Genomic DNA, 19485 nt, shown 5'->3' on the forward strand with positions numbered 1-19485 from the left:
TTGCCTTCTCAAATGTTACGGTTGTTGCCCTTTCAAGTGTTTGGGTTTTTGTTGGGACAGCTATGTTTATCAACGTAGCCAATAATTTCCAATATACTGCACCATATAAATTTTTTGCTGTATGCCTTTGTATGGAGTAGTATAGTCTAATATAGAACGGTGACCTTCGGCACTCTATAAATCACAGAGAGATTAAGTTTTAAATGGTTTCCAATTTAATATACATCCGACATAGTAGGATATACAGACATCAATCCATCCAACGTTTTTATCAAGGGTATCTACCGATGCCGCTGCAGTGGGTAAATTACGGCGTGCTTCCGGTGTTTTGCTGCACATCTAAACACCGGAAGCACACCGCATTTACCCACTGCAGCATATTGGCTGTTCCTACATATTGCAACTCAGCACGGTCTTCACCATATCGCACTGAAGCTTTGGAAATACATCGGCAGATACCCCGTGCAGACACCCTTGATAAAGGCAATGATGCGGAAACGTTGGCTGGATTGATGTCTGTATATCCTACTATTTCTTTATTCACACACTAAGGCCAACTCTGACACATGGTAAGGTTTTTAATATTAGACAGTGTAGGACCTTCCTGATCAGAGTCACCTTATCTTGATGGGATGGCGGCTTTTATGCTATATTTGATCAAAAGCAGTATTACTAAGAACTCTGTTATTTAAATGCACTTTTTGCTTTTTATTTACTTAGTTACAGCAGGGTTTTTGCTCATTTTTTCTCTTGTAGGTTTTACATGTGTTGTGGCCAACATGCATCTATGTGCTGCATGTGTACCAACTCAAGTCAAGCTCAATTTTTGTGTATTTTTTTTTTTTTTTTTTAGCTCAAAAGTGGTCACTATTGGATTTGCCCCTGAGGCTTCCATGAGTTCAGATTGTTGTTTTTTTTTTTACCTTAAATCTGCCTTATAGTTCCAGATATGGGCTTTTTTATGTACTTGACAAGTGGGCATGGCTCATGGAAAGACCACATTAAGGCCGGGATCACACATGCGCGAAACACGGCCAAGTCTCGCATGATAATACCCGGCACTCGGGAGCGGAGCATAAGGCCGCATAGCAATACATGGAGCTGCACGATCCGATCCTGAGTGCGCCGGGTATTAACATGTGAGACTCGGCTGCGTTTCTCGCACGTGTGATCCCGGCCTTAATAGGCACTAAATAAAAAGCCCCATATCTCTGGAATCATAAGCTGGATTTAAGGGGAAAAAAACTTGAGCACTCATGAGAGTAAAATAACAACACAGAAATGGCCCACTTTTGCATTGATGGCTGATCCTCTTTAGTGGGGTACTTGGCCTCCGAGAGCTGTGTGATTGCTGGCTGACGTATTGGCAGGCATCTGTTGGCGTTATGTCACCGGTCCCACCCGCCTCCTGGGGTGGAGGTAACGGGAGCTGGATTTCCCCTATAAAACCACAATGTATTGGGGTCCGGGTCGTTGCAGACCCTATTGAAGATGACCTAGGGCCATGCAGCCGAGGAGGAGTGGAGGCAGGTGTCTGGCTGCCATCTTATAGTTCTATGCTAGGCATGAAATTTCTGTAAAAAAGACATTCATTTCTGTAAGTGTAAACTGAAGGGTGTGTTGCTGCTCATTAGAGGATAGGTCAGGTCTCCATAGTGTGGCAGTCCAGCTGGCTCCCAACACATCCTGACTCTGGCAGTCGTAGGCACAAACTGGATCAGTAGTGTCATTTCTACGATTTTACTCCATAGCAGAAGAGGAAGCGCATAACGATGGCTGCACAACTAGAGAGAAGTGTGTGTCTGGCGCCTCTACCAACATGGCGGATCGGACAGGACGCGAGTGACGTCACGGAGCGTACCCAGTATGCACCGCGCCGTAAGCCACGTCTTGGCTAAGGAGCGAGCCGCAAGTGGCAGTGTACGGCGGGGCTGTACTGTCCGGGGGCTCAGTGCAGTAGGGAGACCTCTTTGTAAAGTAGTTCACCGCGTGGATGCTCCTGCCTTGTTTGGTCCGCGCTTCCCTCCTCTGAGCAGTGATGGACACTTCATCTGCTGCAGAAATTTGGACAAAGAGCTTGCAATCGAATCAAGTCAGCAGTCATATCATGCCAGATGTAAGGCTGTCAGTAATGAGGGCTGCAGATAGGAAGCACTGACTGCAGGGATGAGGTTACAGTCAGGTCTGGGACTGCAGGGGAGACACGTGTGGCCACATCCGGGGTAAGTCACCAGTCCCCGCTGTGCTTGGGATGGGGGAACACAGAGCTTGGTGGCATGGCATCGGTATAGCATGTGCTCTGCCCCCAAGAGCTTGATAAATGGGTGGTGTCACATAGTTATGGGGGGAAGTGGTGTCATAGCTGTGAGGCATTGGTGTCACATAGTTATGGGGGGAAGTGGTGTCATAGCTGTGAGGCATTGGTGTCACATAGTTATGGGGCAGTGGTGCTCACAGCTGTGGTGTCACATAGTTATGGGGCAGTGGTGCTCACGGCTGTGGCGTCACATGGCTATGGAACATTGGTGCTCACATAGCTATGGGGCATTGGTGTCGCACAGTTATGGGACAGTGGTGCTCACGGCTGTGGCGTCACATGGCTATGGAACATTGGTGCTCACATAGTTGTGGGGCAGTGGTGTCACATAGCTATGGGGCATTGGTGCTCACATAGTTGTGGGGCAGTGGTGTCACATAGCTATGGGGCATTGGTGTCGCACAGTTATGGGACAGTGGTGCTCACGGCTGTGGCGTCACATAGTTATGGGGCAGTGGTGCTCACGGCTGCCAGTGTCTGCTTTCCACTCATTGCTCTCCAACCTGCTCTCCAGTTGTTGCAAACTACAACTCCCAGCATACACTACTGCTGTCAGAATAGCCTAGGAGTTGTACTTTTGCGCTTACAGATAGTTCAGGAAATCTGTCCAGTTTCTTCTAGAGCAGGGATCCGCACCCTTCAGCTCTGCAGCTGCTGCTAAACGACAACCCCCAAAATGGCCATACATTACAATGTTGACATCATCTGACAGGTTCTCACCCTCCTTGGGTCCAGCAATAACTCATCTTTGCTGCTCTGGTCTCGTTGTTTTGGCTGAGGGGGTGGTGTCACCTTGACACTTCACATCACGGCTGTAGCTAACTACTGACCTCAGCCGCTGTGCCGAGGTAGACAATGTGAGCCACTGCATCAGATTTAGGTGACTTTAGGGCCATGCTCTCAGGTAGATCAGATTTTTGTATTAAATGAACATTATTGTGCAAAAGTTTTAGGCTAGTGTTCTGCAAAAGTAAGAACGCTTTCATTCACAGTATGTATGGGGTTGTCCTGCTGCAGAATCCATTTGGGGCCAATCAGATGCCTCCATGATGGTATTACATGATGGATAAGAATCTGCCTGTATTTCTTAAGGACCCCATTCATCTAGATAAAATCCCAAACTCTCATTTGGCTGAGTCTCTTGACCTTGTTTCCATGTCGCAGGTGTGGTCTTCGTCCATAATTCTTCTGCCCAGACTTCTCTAAATAGTAGATGGGTGTAGCAGGGTCCCACTGACTGCTGCCACTTTTGAATTGATGGCCCTGCTGGTCATCTTCCTATTTTAAAGGGAAGTAAGCGTGATGTTTTTTTCATCTACTGCATTAAGATTATTTGGCCGAAAACTACGTCTCCAGTCCTCAACATTACCCATTTCTGGTTATCCTCAGTTCTGAGACATACATATCCTTTGTGCAATATCCTCATGGAGGCATCTGATTGGTGCCACATTTATTCTGCAGCAGGATAACGACCCCAAACATGCAGCCAATGTCATTAAGAAATATTTTTAGCATAAAGAACAGCAAGGAGTCCTGGAAGTGTTAATATGACCCCTACAGAGCTCTGATCTCAACACAATCAAGTCCATGTGTAATTACATGAACAGACTGAAAGATTTGCACAAGCCTATATCCACAGAGGACCTGTGGTTGGATCTCTAAGATGTTTGGGACAACCTCCCCGCCAAGTGCCTTCAAAAGCACTATACCAAGAAGAATTAATGCTGTTTTGAAGAGAAGAAGTGGTCACACCAAGTATTGATGAAATTTAGATTTCTCTTTTATTCATTCACTTTATAATTTGTTAAATGCTAAAAATAAACTATTAAAGATTCATGTTTTTCAATGCATTCTCACTTTGCAGCAATTTTTCCCACACCTGCCGAAAAAACTTTTGCATAGGACTGTAGTATTTACATTTTTGGGGGCAATTCTAACCTATCTTAAGAGCAAGTCTTGCTATGTAATCTGAGGACAGCATGAGTTAGGGGTTAAAGCACTGATTTCAATGTGTCACATATCAAGCTTTAAAGTTTATGCTGTTGTTTACGTGCAAAGAATGTTTTATCACTAGGAGATTATCATTGCTGTGACTATCTGGTGTGTGCCTTACTCAGTAGTCTAAATGACACATTTTTGGAATCGGGGTCATTGTCAAGTGAGGAGGAGCAGAGGGGCCCAGTGACATCATCTATAGTGATTATTGGATCCATGTTATTAGTGTGTGTATAGAGGTAATAGCTGTCATCGTAAGCCTGTCTCTGATGAAGAGGAGTCTGCTGAAAACTGTTCCTTTAAAGGACAAGATGTATGTGACCAGTGTGAAAATTGCAAAATCCTGGTTTATAAATAGGCCATTTTCTGATGATTCATTCTCTTTAAGTCACAATGGTAATAATTGCTGTTTACGTCAGGTCTTGCTACTGTAAATCATGCGATCAGTGGTTACTGTGAGGTTCTGAGAAGTATTTCCTAGCAGCCAATCGTAGATTAGCTTACATTTGCTAAACTGCTCTAGAATTATAAGACGTGGTCACTGGTTGGTTGCCATGGGTTAAGGTCTGTTTAGTAGATCACTTACTATTCTTTGCTGCAGACAGGTGCGCACAGTGTGATTAAAGGGAATCTGTCACCCCATTTTTGACCTATAAGCTGCGGCCACCTCCATCAGGTGCTTATCTACAGCATTCTATAATGCTGTAGATAAGCCACCTACGTAGCCTGAAAGATAAGAGCAATGAGTTAGATTATACTCACTGGGGGGTGGCGGTGGGTGTCGCAGTCCGGTCCGGCGCCTCCCATCTTCTAGAGATGACGTCCTCCTTCTTACTTCTGCAACGACTCCTGCGCAGGCGTAATTTCTCTGCCCTGTTGAGGGCAGAGAAATGTACTGCAGTGCGCAGGCGCCAGGAAAGGTCAGAGAGGTCTGGCGCCTGCGCACTGCAGTACTCTGCTCTGCCCTCAACAGGTCAGATAAAGTACGCCTGTGCCGGAGCCGCGACGGGAAGCAAAGAAGAGGACGTCATTGCATGAAGATGGGAGGCACCGGACCATGACACCCATCGGACCGGACCCGGACAGCCCCTGAGTGACTATAATCTAACTCGTTTTTCTTTCAGGTTACAGCGGGGGGCTTATCTACAGCATTACAGAATGCTGTAGATAAGCCCCTGATGGCTGTGGCCGCATCTTATATGCCAAAAATGAGGTGACAGATTCCCTTTAATACATTTCATGGTCTTTTTTTCACAGTTCCCCTTTGAATGCAGAAGTCTGAATGCAAAAAACTGATGATAAGATGATGGCATTACCTTGCTGGGCTCTAATATGGAAGAGTCTTCTCACTGTGGGCCTGGTTCTTTTCTACTACTCCTTCTCTATTGGCATCACCTTTTACAACAAGTGGCTGCTAAAGGTAGGGAATTGTGTTACCAGCCTGCCATACGGGAGAATGCATTGATCAAAGCTCAGAAAAGTGCAGGACCCAACTGATAGCAATTACTAATTAATTGGTTGTTTTTATAATGTAGCATAACTAGGACCTAACTGTTGGAAAGGTCATCAGTCTCAGATTGGTGGTTGTCAGACACCCAACAACTCAGCTGTTACTAGCTCCAACGGCCTTTATTAGACACATGAATGACACAGTGGCCGCCATAGAATAGGAGATGTTCTGCAGTACCTGGGCGCGACACCTACACTCTGAATGGAACTGTGCAGTCCAGCTCTGTTCAAAGTTTTTACATCCGGCTACCTGCAGAACAAATAATAGTGTTCAGAGTGTCGGATATTGATGACTTACTCTATTGATAGGTCATCAATATGTTGTGACCGGACAACCCTGTTAAAGAAGCACTCCCATTAAAGTTTTTATTCTTATTATATTGCAATCATCAGATTATATAGCACTGTGTGCTTACAATTGCTCATTTTGCCTTTCTACCCACTAATTCTCTCTGATCTGTGTAGAAACCATTCTCCCTGTATTTATCATTCCTATCCGCAACTCCTAACCCAGCTGCTCCATCCTCCCATCTGCCAGGACTTTTGCTGTGACCTTTGACTCATACAGAGAAAATTGACCTCCTGTTTCTACATAGAGCTTTGAAGGATTCAGGTTGTCAATTTTTAATCACATGATGTCATAGACCTACTGGAAGAAGAGAAGAATTAGCTGGGTAGAAGGGCAAAATGAGTACCGTAATTTTTAAGCACACAGTGCTGTACACGGTAATATGATTGCAATATGTTGATAAAAATTTTGATGGGAGGAGTTTTTTGTTTAAAGGGAATCTGTCACCTACTTTTGGCGGGCTATTTAAATGAGGTCTGTCCGGTCCTATGGGCTGTGTTTCTGATCTTTGCCACCTCCCCATCCTTGGCCGCCGTCCGCAGTTTTTTCATGAATAGGAGTAGGTGCCTGCCATCTTTCTCGTGTGCGCTAAGTATTCTTGGCTCGCACACGCGCAGTATGCTTTGCCCAACTGCGGGCAAAGCCGAAAAGCCTTACAGCGCATGGGCCGGTTAACTAGGCCCCGGAACACAGCAAAATACTTCCGGGCTTAATTAACCGGCGCATGCGCAGTCAGGCTTTTCGGTTTTGCCCGCAGTTAGGCAAAGCATACTGCGTGTGCGCAAGCCAAGAATGCTTAGCGCACGCGCGAAAGATGGCGGACACCTACTCCTATTCATGAAAAAACTGCTGACGGCGGTTAAGGATGGGGAGGCGGCAAAGATTGGAAACACCGCCCATCGGACCAGACAGACCTCATTTAAATAGCTCTCCAAAAGTAGGTGACAGATTCCCTTTAAAGGAACTCGCTTCTGCCAGCCATGTAGAACCTTCATTTTTGGGGGATTAGCAACCATCGTACAGCACAGTCCTTGCTCATACAGTAGTCCCATTTACACTCTTGTGATTTTAATAAGGCGGAATGTCTTCATTTTGCATGTATTATATGGATATTATCTGCAAAATGAAGACATTACGCCTTATTCTATAATGTTATATGTTTACGCTTCAAATAACACTTGTTCCATTCTTTTCTTTAATACAGCAATTTCACTTCCCTCTGTTCATGACCCTTGTTCATCTCCTGATGATCTTCATTTTGTCTGCATTAAGTAGGACATTGATGGCATGTGTCAGTGGCCGGACACGAGTTATCCTGCCATGGTCAGACTACCTCAAAAAGGTGGCCCCCACAGGTACCCTCAAAATATTCTGTGCTATTTCTAGAAATGTGTAACTGATCAAATATTTTATTGTTTTTATTATTGTTGCATTTTGATGACTATATAATTATTTTGACAGATTGATTTCTCTCTACAGTGCTGTGTGGTCATGTCAGAGAATTTACAGATATGTTACAAAATAATTTAGCATCAGCTGACATAATATATACCCTATATATGGATAAAAGCAAAGTATTGGGACACACCACTTATTCAATGAATTTAGGTTTTTCATTCATTCCCATTCTAGATGTGTAATATAGGGTCCTAACATTTGATCCATATTATATAGCTTGTACAGTTGGCACAGACAACCACCATCGTAGGAGCTACTCGTAATCCCCAGAAAAGCATTTTGCTTGCTCACAGCAGATGGGCCACCCCATATTATGAATAGGTTCTGTTCTGCAGTACCTGGCAACATCCACTACATATGTGACGGAGTGGTGCAGTGTAGTGCCATACAGATCGTTTGCATCTGGCCACTAGAGCAAGTAAGAGCTTGATTGGTGAAGATTTAGGGTGTTGAACCTCCACCGATTCGATATTGTTGACCTGTTGATGGATAGTCATCAATACCGTGTGCCCGGACAAACATCCGCATTACTGCAATGCACTTCTTCGGCATTTCATGATGCCCATTGCACATGATTTAATGCAAATATTAAACGTGTCCATGTGCAAAGTGAGTAGCGTGAATGTGGGTGCAATAGCGGATACAGCCTGTGGACAAAAGTGGTATACAGCCCATGCAGCAGTAGTTTTACCACTACCAGAGGCCATGAGCGATTCAGTCTGTTACTAATTACAAAGATGTGTTCAGAGCTTCCTTTAACCGGAGCATCATTTTTTTTTCTATAATTACACAGAAATTTGCTTTGAATTTCCTTCCTGTTCTGCTTGTTTTGTTCCTGTTGCTGTGTCTAGCACATAGACCTCTGATGTTAGTAGATTGGTAACTAAAATGTCTTTTAGAATTGTGTTTTTTTTTTTTTCTGTTTTCAGCTCTGGCCACCGCTCTGGACATTGGCCTTTCCAATTGGAGCTTCCTGTACATCACTGTGTCTCTGTGAGTTTGGGCAAATTGTGTAATGGTGTAAATCAAGTCCTGATGGAAAAATGATATTTGTAACATACCATTTATGTGCTCACCAGGTACACCATGACCAAGTCTTCTGCCGTTCTCTTCATCCTTTTCTTCTCACTGCTTTTCAAGTTAGAGGAATTGGTGAGTGACTCAGGTTGGATGGAGATGGTGTTTGCCGGAGTTTGTAGGGTTCAATGACCTATGTGCCATTTATGTTACATAATAAAACGAGTCAGTTGCCAAAATAATTAGTTTAATGTATGCTTCCTAATATGTCGTGATGCTACTGCATTCTGTAGTTATGTAACTGGCTAAAGAAAGACCATAATTAGGGTGAACGGTTAGAATACAGTGTTCAATGGAAAAGTACCAAGCAAAAAACTGTATGTAGTGGGGGCATCTCCAGGGTCTTTTGACGATTAAAACCTGTTTAAGTTTGGCCATGTGCACACATTCAGTATTTGGTCAGTATTTTACCTCAGTATTTGTAAGCCAAAACCAGGAGTGGGTGATTAATACAGAAGTGGTGATGTGTTTCTATTAGGCCATGTGCACACTATCATTATTTGGTCAGTATTTTACCTCAGTATGTGTAAGCCAAAACCAGGAGTGGGTGATAAATACAGAAGTGGTGACGTGTTTCTATTAGGCCATGTGCACACGTTCAGTATTTGGTCAGTATTTTACCACAGTATCTGTAAGCCAAACCCAGGAGTGGGTGATAAATACAGAAGTGGTGACGTGTTTCTATTAGGCCATGTGCACACATTCAGTATTTGGTCAGTATTTTACCTCAGTATTTGTAGCCAAAACCAGGAGTGGGTGATAAATACAGAAGTGGTGACATGTTTCTATTAGGCCATGTGTACACATTCAGTATTTGGTCAGTATTTTACCTCAGTATCTGTAAGCCAAAACCAGGAGTGGGTGATAAATCCAGAAGTGGTGACGTGTTTCTATTAGGCCACGGCCACACATTCAGTATTTTCTCTCAGTATTTGTAAGCCAAAACCAGGAGTGGGTGATAAATACAGAAGAGGTGACATGTTTCTATTAGGCCATGTGCACACGTTCAGTATTTGGTCAGTATTTTACCTCAGTATCTGTAAGCCAAAACCAGGAGTGGGTGATAAATCCAGAAGTGGTGACGTGTTTCTATTAGGCCATGTGCACACATTCAGTATTTGGTCAGTATTTTACCTCAGTATCTGTAAGCCAAAACCAGGAGTGGGTGATAAATCCAGAAGTGGTGACGTGTTTCTATTAGGCCACGGCCACACATTCAGTATTTTACCTCAGTATCTGTAAGCCAAAACCAGGAGTGGGTGATAAATACAGAAGTGGTGATGTGTTTCTATTAGGCAATGTGCACAAATCAGTATTTGGTCAGTATTTTACCTCCGTATTTGTAAGCCAAAACCAGGAGTGGGTGATAAATACAGAAGTGGTGATGTGTTTCTATTAGGCAATGTGCACAAATCAGTATTTGGTGAGTTTTTTACCTCAGTATTTGTAAGCCAAAACCAGGAGTGGGTGATAAATACAGAAGTGGTGACGTGTTTCTAATACTTTTCCTTTGACCTTTCAACTCCTGGTTTTGGCTTACAAATACTGAGGTAAAAAATTCACCAAATACTGAACATGTTCATGTGGCTTAAGGCTATGTTCCCACATTGAGTATTTGGTGAGTTTTTGATGTTGCAAATAATTCCGCATAATTTCGGCACCTTGTTAAGTAACTTCGCTTACTTGTATTTGTGTGTTTGTTTTTTTTTACATGAAGTTCTGTCTCTTGGTGTGTCATATTTTAAATAAAGTTGCTTTGTTTTTGACGCTTCCTAGTATTGACAAAATTTTATTGATGGTCATGTGCTGATTACATGCGTTTTTGATGCGTTTCCACCGTGGAGTGCGTATTTTTTACCTGCAGATTTTGTATTTCTGTGGGAACAATCTGCACCTAATAATCAGTGCACTTGCAAAAGATATTGACATGCTGTAGTTTTGAAACATACACCGTAAGTCAGTGTACACTGCGTAAAATAAAAGCACAGTGGGAATGAGATTTTTATAAATCCTCTCCACTTTTATTGGAATCGGAAGAAGCTGCGTTTTTGACACAGCAAATGTGTAGCATCAGAAGCTCATCGTGGGAACAGAGCCTAAAGGTTTTTTTCTCAACTTGGAATAACAGGATTTTTGGGTTGCTTACCGTAAAATCTGTTTCTCGGAGCCTTCATTGGGGGACACAGAGACCTTGGGTGTATGCTGCTGCCACTAGGAGGCTGACACTATGCACAAAAAAAGGTTAGCTCCTCCTCCGCAGTGTACACCCCACCGACCGGCAGAGAATTCCTCAGTTAGTGAGAAAGCAGTAGGAGAAGTAACAGAATAGGTTGACAACATAAACAACTCAACTGTAACCATTCAACCAAAGTAAGAACAGGAGCTGTAAAACATGGGAGGGTGCTGTGTCCCCCAATGAAGGCTCCGAGAAACAGATTTTACGGTAAGCAACCCAAAAATCCTGTTTTCTCGTTCGCCTTATTGGGGGACACAGAGACCTTGGGACATCCCAAAGCAGTCCCTGGGGTGGGAAACAAACTTCCATCAGGCCAGCGGACTCACCACCGCGGCCTGCAGAATCCGTCTACCTAGGCTGGCGTCCGCCGAAGCGTAGGTGTGGACCCTGTAGAACTTCACAAACGTGTGAACCGAAGACCAGGTTGCCGCTTTGCAAAGCTGCAGCGCGGAGGCTCTGTGACGTACCGCCCAGGAAGCACCTAGTGCCCGGGTAGAGTGCGCTCTGATCCCCGGAGGGGCCACTCGATGCTTAACCTGGTAGGCCTCCAAAATTGCCGATCTGATCCAGCGAGCAATAGTAGCTTTGGAAGCCGGGTGACCTTTCCGCGCGCCATTTGGAATGACGAAAAGAGAGTCTGTCTTTCGCAAGGAAGACGTCCTAGACAGATAGACTCTCATCGCCCTGACCAGATCCAGCCTGTTCAGGGACCGCTCCCAAGGGTGAGTTGTACTCGGACAGAAGGACGGCAGAACAATATCCTCATTGAGGTGAAAGGAGGACACCACCTTCGGAAGAAAAGAGGGCGGAGGCCGCAGCACTACCTTGTCCTGCTGAAGTACCAGAAAAGGAGAGCGGAAAGAAAGAGCCGCCAATTCCGATACGCGCCGGATGGAGGTGATGGCCACCAGAAAGGCTACCTTCCAGGAGAGAAGGGAAAGGGAGACTTCTCTGAGAGGTTCAAAGGGAGAACCTTGCAGAACTTCAAGAACCAGATTAAGATCCCATGGATCCACGGGCGCTAGATACGGAGGAGCCGTGTGAGCCACGCCCTGAAGAAAGAAAGCGTAGGTGTGGACCCTGTAGAATTTCACAAACGTGTGAACCGATGACCATGTTGCAGCTTTGCAAAGCTGCAGTGCGGAAGCTCTGTGGCGCACCGCCCAGGAGGCACCCACTGCCCGAGTAGAGTGGGCCCTGATACCCGGAGGGGCTCCGACGCTTAACACGGTAGGCTTCCAGGATAGCCGATCTGATCCAGCGAGCAATGGTGGCCTTTGATGCCGGGTGACCTTTCCGCGCTCCATCAGGGATAATGAAAAGAGACTCTGTCTTTCGCAAGGAAGTCGTCCTAGACAGATAGACTCTTACCGCCCTAACCAGGTCCAGCTTGTTCAAGGACCGCTCTCGGGGATGAGTTGGATTCGGACAAAAGGACGGTAGCACGATATCCTCGTTGAGGTGAAACGAGGACACCACCTTCGGAAGGAACGAGGGCGGAGGCCGCAGAACTACCTTATCCTGGTGGAGAACCAGAAAGGGAGAGCGGCACGAAAGAGCTGCCAATTCCGACACTCGCCGGACGGAGGTGATGGCCACCAGAAAGGCTACCTTCCAAGAAAGGAGAGAAAGGGAAATATCCCTGAGGGGTTCAAAGGGCGGACCTTGCAGAACTTCAAGAACCAGATTAAGATCCCTTGGATCCACGGGCGCCCGGTACGGCGGGACCGTGTGAGCCACGCCATGAAGAAAGGTCTTAACCTGAGGACGGGAAGCCAACGTTTTCTGAAACAGAATGGACAGCGCCGAAACTTGACCCTTCAGGGAGCTGAGGGCAAGCCCCGCATCCAATCCTGCCTGAAGAAACGCTAGGACTGAAGGGAGCGAAAAGGACATGGGCGCGACGTCATTGGTCTCCCACCAAGTGAAATAGGCCTTCCAAGTACGGTAGTAAATCTTGGAAGATGATGGCTTTCTGGCTCAGATCATGGTCTGAATTACGTGGTCGGAAAATCCTGCTCGTTTCAGAACCTCGGTCTCAACAGCCACGCCGTTAAATTGAGCGGCCGAGAATTGGGGTGGCAAATCGGACCCTGAGACAGCAGATGTGTTCTGTCTGGAAGCTTCCAGGGGGCGTCCGCGAGAAGGTTGACAATGTCCGCGAACCAAGACCTTCTGGGCCAATTCGGGGCGATGAGAATGACCGGAAGTCCTTCTGCCTTGATCTTCTTCAACAGCTTGGGAAGAAGAGGCAGAGGAGGGAACAGGTAGGGAAGTTCGAACTGGGACCAAGGAATGGCCAGGGCGTCGGCGCCCACTGCCAGAGGGTCCCGAGACCTGGACACGAATTGTGGGACTTTCCTGTTTAGGCGAGACGCCATGAGGTCTACATCCGGGGTTCCCCACCGAAGGCAGAGCAGATGAAACACTTCCGGATGTAGGGACCATTCTCCCGCCGCGAGACCCTCGCGGCTGAGAAAATCGGCGGCCCAGTTGTCTACGCCGGTAATGTGAACCGCGGAAATTGTCGGAACGGAAATCTCCGCCCAACGAAGAATCTTGGACACCTCCGCCAGGGCTGAGACACTCCGTGTTCCCCCTTGGCGGTTGACATATGCCACCGCTGTGGCGTTGTCTGTCTGAATCCGTACTGGCAGTCCCTTGAGGAGCCTTTCCCAGTGGACCAGAGCAAGATGGATCGCTCGAATCTCCAGAACGTTGATCGGCAGCGCTGATTCCCGATCCGACCATTGACCCTGAACGGTGTGGTTGCGGAACACAGCACCCCAACCGAGGAGACTGGCATCTGTGGTTACTATCTGCCAGTGAATGGGAAGGAAGGATCGACCCGATAGAATGAGAGGTGACGACAACCACCAGTTGAGAGACCGCTTGATCCGGTAAGAAAGATGGACAGGGCGATCCAGGGACCGAGGCGACCTGTTCCACTTCGATAGAATGGCCTGCTGGAGAGGCCTGGCGTGAAATTGGGCAAAGGGAACTGCCTCTAGCGCCGCCACCATCTTTCCCAGGACCCTCATGGCTGTACGGAGGGATGGGAATCGCGAGGTCTGCAGCGATCGTACTTCCTGCTGCAGAGAGAGAATCTTTTCTTGTGGGAGAAAGACTTTTGACCGACGAGTGTCGAACAGAAGACCTAGAAAGACCAGGCGTTGGGTAGGAACCAGACAGGACTTTTTCCTGTTGACGATCCACCCGAAATTGGAAAGTGTCCAGGACGATTGACAAACTTTGGTGAGCCTGTTGGAATGAGGGAGCCTTGATCAGAATATCGTCTAGGTACGGGAAAAGAACGAGGCCTCTGACTCTCAACAAAGCCATCAACGCAGCCATGATCTTCGTGAAGACTCTGGGAGCGGTGGCAAGACCGAAGGGCAGTGCGACAAACTGGTAGTGGTGCTGTCGAATCGCAAAGCGCAGGAACTTCTGATGTCCGGAGAAAATTGGAACATGTAAATGGGCATCTTGGATGTCTATTGAGCACATGAATTCCTGCTCCTCCATGGAGGCGATGACCGAGCGAAGCGACTCCATGCGGAAGTGGCGAAGGCGGACTTTCTTGTTGAGCGGCTTGAGACCCAAGATGGGTCTAACTGCGCCGTCTTTTTTCGGCACTACAAACAGGTTCGAGTAGAACCCCGTGAAGCGCTCCGATTCGGGAACGGGCACAATCACCCCGGAACTGAGAGCGGCGATAGCCGTAGAGAACCCCGGGATCAAGGCTGGATCCTTTGGAGGCCGGGATTCGAAGAAACGATCCCGTGGGAGAGAGACTAACTCTATCTTGTATCCTGAGGATACGACCTCCCTGACCCAGGCGTCCTCCACGGCGGCCAGCCAAACGTCCCTGAAGGAAAGAAGTCGGCCTCCCAATTGGAAAGGCCCCTCGCGTGCCCGATGATAGTCATGCTGAAGTAGACCGTCCAGATCTAGATCTGGACGGTCTGCCCTGGGAGGAGTGGGGTCGCCAGGAAGGAGTGGGTCTGAAGGAAACTTTCTTTCTCTCCTGGCGAGCCTGCGGTCTCTGTTGGCTGGAGGAGTTGTCCGCCGTATTGAAACGGCGGAAAGTCCGAAAGGGTCGAAACTGACGCCTTAGAGGGGGTCTGCGAGGCTTGGACTGAGGGAGGAGTGAACTCGTGCCTCCGGTGGCGTCCTTAATAATCTGGTCCAATTGGGACCCAAAGAGGCGCACCCCCTGAAAAGGCAGGTTAGTGAGGGACTTTTTAGAAGACAAGTCCGCTTGCCATGCCTTTAGCCAAATTGTACGTCGAATTGCAACAACGTTGCTTGACGCCTGAACTGCACAGGATGCAGCATCCAAGGAAGCGGAGAGAAGATAGTCCCCAGCATGGGAAATCTGATTGGCGAGATCGGCCAAATGCTCCGGTTGCGCCTTATCTAAGATGCCCTGACGAAGGTCGTCTGCCCACGTGGCTATGGCCTTTGCTGCCCAGGATGAAGCAAAGATTGGACACACCGCCGCTGAAGCCGCTTCAAAGGCAGACTTCGCCAGGGATTCTATAATCCTGTCATTAGAATCCTTTAGGGACGCCACGCCTGAAAGCGGGAGAACCGTGTTATTGGATAGCCTGGACACGGGCGGATCGACCGAGGGAGAGGCCGACCAGTTGTCCGTGAGCTCCTTAGCAAATGGGTAGAGTATGACGAGACGTTTTCCTCTTTGAAAGCGTCTGGTCGGATCCTCTCTTTCCTTGGTAAAAATTTTCCCAAACTCGGAATGGAAAGGAAAAACCCTGGAAGGAGTTTCTGCCCGTCTGAACGAAACCTCCTGATCTGAGGATTTCGCAGGGGAGTCAGCAATATCGAAGGTATGATGGATCGCAGCAATGAGGTCCTGCACTGTGACCTTCATGCTTGCATCCTGGTCTGAATCCAGCTCTAAAATCCCCTCAGATGACCTGTCCGAAAGCGCTTCCCCTGACTCGGGAGAGGAGGCCCGAGAGGGAGGCTGGTGAGATGGGACTAGGAGAGGATTCCGGCTGGGAATCTTGCCTGGGTCTTTTGCGACTACCGCTGGCTGATTCAGATGGAACAATTTGGGACCTGTTTGGCCCTGCTGAAGAGTCCAGGGGCAACTTATCAAGAACGGCCACCAGGGACTGAGACACCTTGGTGAGGTCTGCCACTGATTGAGATAGCGAGGAGGCCCAGCCCGGCATGGGGGGCTCACTCACCACTGGGGCTATGGATGGCTCCTGAGCGGCGTCAGGCTGGATTGGATTGCTACAATCCAGGCAGAGGGGAGTGGACTGGCCTGAGGGAAGTTTGCGATTGCACGAAGAACATGCAAAGTACTTGACTAAAGTGCAGGGGGGGGCGGTAGAGCGGGTACGATCAGACTTAGAGTTAGACATAGTGAAAAGCTGAGGTAATGCCGGAAGGTTGGGGGACAGAGGGCGGAGAAGGGTCAGTCTGCAGTGCAGAGCTACTCACGGTCCGGTGTCCCCAGAAGCAACGCTCTGCGACCTGTCAGTGGATGCAGGTCAGAGCGAAATCCGGCCGACAGACCTCCTGAAAAAAACCAGCTGGAGAAGATGCTATCCAGTGAGGAGCTGGTGCCCGGCTAACAGGCTGGGAAAATGGCGCCTTCCTGAGAAAAAGCGCGCGTTCAGGAGAGGAGGGAGGGCGGAGCACCACGCAGGGTTAACAATTCACCGCCCTCTAGCCAATAACAGGCTGGGCAGGTGAAGGACAGGCGGTGGGAGGGCCTGGGAAGAGCGGGAGAGAAGCCCGCTTAGAAGAAAGGGGCGGGGGGCGTGGCCGCGATGCAGCGGTAGGCCCGAACTGAAGCCGGGGCCTAAATTAGTTGCGGCGGCTGCCTGTCAGCAGGGGGTCGGCGCGGAGGTCCGAAAAAGTGGGACGCCGCAGTCGCAAGCTGCTCCCAATGGGAAAAACCCTGTGCTCCCTGTCCCCAGAAGGGGGGGGAGGGAAGGGGGGGATGTCCAGCAAGATTGAGCTGCCTATAGCCTTGTGGCGACTGCGAGCGACCGCAGCGCCTACAACCGGGGTTCCCCTGTGACCATTGAAGAGGCGACCGTCGGGAATGGGCAGCCAGATAAATAAAAAAAAAAAAAAAAAAATACTCACCCATCCACGATCCGTTACCTGTCTGAAGAAGTCTTGCGTCTCATCCAACCGACAGGCTCTGGTAGGCGAGTGGGAGGGAGACTGGCGACAAGGACCCCTGGAGTCGCTGGCACGTCTTGGTGTCGGCGTCCGTCTGGCTGGTCCTGCCGCGGAGAACTGCAAGGATACGGGGTGGCAGTACACGCCGTACTTGCAGACTCCATGTGGGAGTACAGATGTGACTTTTCACTCTGTATCCCTCCGTAGAACCTGAAAAGGAACGACGCACGACGAGGTAGATATGGGTCTAATAAAAGACCCGTGTCCACCTCCTACTGACACTAAGCTAAACTGAGGAATTCTCTGCCGGTCGGTGGGGTGTACACTGCGGAGGAGGAGCTAACCTTTTTTTGTGCATAGTGTCAGCTTCCTAGTGGCAGCAGCATACACCCAAGGTCTCTGTGTCCCCCAATAAGGCGAACGAGAAAATGGGATTCCCCCACCTAACTTTTGCCGCCAAATTCAGACTTGTTTTGAATAAAGGGGTTGGTGCACATTTTCTCATCGATGTCCATTAACGTCTGTAGGATTTGGGTTGGCTGTGTCTATAAATGTCATACAAGTAGTATTCAAAATTAGGGATCCTTTTTGAAATTTTCATATTTTGCCACTTTGCATGCTTAAAGGGATTGTCTGAGATTTTTACATAGATGGTCTAACCTTTAGGATGGGTCCACAATATCTGGTACCCCCGCTGTTCCTGATGCCAGCAGCAGTCAGAAGAGCACACATCTCCTTCAACTGTATAGTGTCCTCTTCTGGGAGCTGCACTCCTGCCCCCCAAATCAATAGGTGCTGCATGTCTCACCCCCACCAATCAGTGTGAAAATCCAGGACAACCCTTTTAGAAAGCAGTTTCACTAAATGCAAATATTTATTTACATCAAATGGGATTTTAATTCTGAATTTATCACAAAAAAACCTGCAAATTCAACTATCTGTAGTAGGAAAAAGGAGATACTGTTATAAAGAGTACATTGCCAAACATGAACATTTCAAGAAGTTCACAATTCTGAACATCGCATTAAACCTGTGTAGAGACAGCAACAACCATGTTCAGCCACAAATGCATTCAATATCAGATTATACGTGGCAACTAGCAGCCACCTCGCCGGGTGGAGCCCCAAGGTGTGTATATCCTAAATGTTTATTGATTCTGCGTGCGAACAATGTGACTGCAGGAAAAAATCAATTGTCCCCTGTCAAATAATAGTCATGAACTCGTTTTCCGAAACCTCATGATCTGCACATACACATATATATTGTAAATCTCTGCAGGATATGGTCATTAGACTATGTTTCTACAATTAGGTCCCATGCACACAGCAAAGAGGTTAACATGGTTTCCATCCTTAGATCGGCACCGCATCTCATTTTCAAATTCATTGGGAGTCCAAAGGGTTGGATTATAAAACGGTGCCATATTTTAGCATTATGCCTTCACTTTGAAGGATGGGGAAAAACTCTTTCAGCAATCTGTGCCTCTGTAACTGTACTTTAATGAGTAGAATTCTTGGGAGTCTTTAAACATTAATCTGACGCTTGTCATATATCCTGTCTCTTGTAGAAACCAGCTCTGATCCTAGTGGTGCTGTTGATTTCTGGAGGACTCTTCATGTTCACATTCAAGTCGACACAGTTTGATGCCAGAGGCTTTTTTCTGGTTCTTGCTGCGTCATGCCTGGGGGGCATCAGATGGACCCTTACTCAGATCCTCATGCAGAAAGCAGAGCTCTGTAAGTGTCATCCATGGAATAACATCTCCACATTATCTCATCCTAATCTACTGTTTAGTGTTTGGGAAGTCCAGCTAAAGATGTCCTTAGAGGTATTGCTAACTATTAACAACCTGAACATAAGGAATTGGTAAAGAAAATTGTTGTACCTACGGAGTATTTGCTACTGATGGAAATAAAAAAAAAAATAGTATACAGAATAATATCAGTGAGCAGATACAGGTGCAAACCGTAACACGTTTGCTGGGCACATGATGGTGTCATTTTGGTGATCTCTAATGAAGTTCTAAGTGTGTCTGTTAGATAATGATTCCCTGTGTCACATACCAACTCCTCAGCAACTGTACTAGTCATTACACAGTGTGGGGAGATTTCACAATACACATCAACAACATCGCAGATATCATGGTGGGTTGGGTGCGATGTTTTCTCACAGTCTTCTGTTATACACCTTTCTATGTAGTTCCCCCTCAATTCACACCCTCAGTCAGGCATCTTTCCACCAATCAAATTGTCCTCCACATCTGGCCATACCGCCATCACCCTTTTCTTACGATCTTGGTTTGGTGGGGTTGCCTAACTTCTCATATGCCACGTTGAGTCCAGCATCACTTGCCCGAATAGTAGAAAAATTATAAAT

General features: G+C 47.4%; 1 protein-coding gene across 2 annotated transcripts in view; it reads left to right on the forward strand.

Moving 5' to 3' along the window:
* SLC35H1 (solute carrier family 35 member H1) overlaps window positions 1–19485 on the forward strand; it is a 31479-nt gene that overhangs the window by 3036 nt on the left and 8958 nt on the right. Inside the window, exons 1-6 of one of the 2 annotated variants that reach the window (XM_073559317.1) lie at window positions 1876–2222; window positions 5570–5732; window positions 7375–7525; window positions 8558–8621; window positions 8708–8780; window positions 18677–18845. In XM_073559317.1, the coding sequence (XP_073415418.1) occupies window positions 5595–5732; window positions 7375–7525; window positions 8558–8621; window positions 8708–8780; window positions 18677–18845 (595 nt within the window). In that variant the 5' untranslated portion in view covers window positions 1876–2222; window positions 5570–5594. Of the gene's footprint in view, window positions 1–1875; window positions 2223–5569; window positions 5733–7374; window positions 7526–8557; window positions 8622–8707; window positions 8781–18676; window positions 18846–19485 lie in introns of those variants that run through there. The other variant, XM_073559319.1, reaches the window with a different exon arrangement.

Source organism: Dendrobates tinctorius, unplaced genomic scaffold (assembly GCF_039654945.1).
Source record: "Dendrobates tinctorius isolate UK_male_01 unplaced genomic scaffold, ASM3965494v1 ptg000270l, whole genome shotgun sequence".
Classification (NCBI taxonomy): domain Eukaryota; kingdom Metazoa; phylum Chordata; class Amphibia; order Anura; family Dendrobatidae; genus Dendrobates; species Dendrobates tinctorius.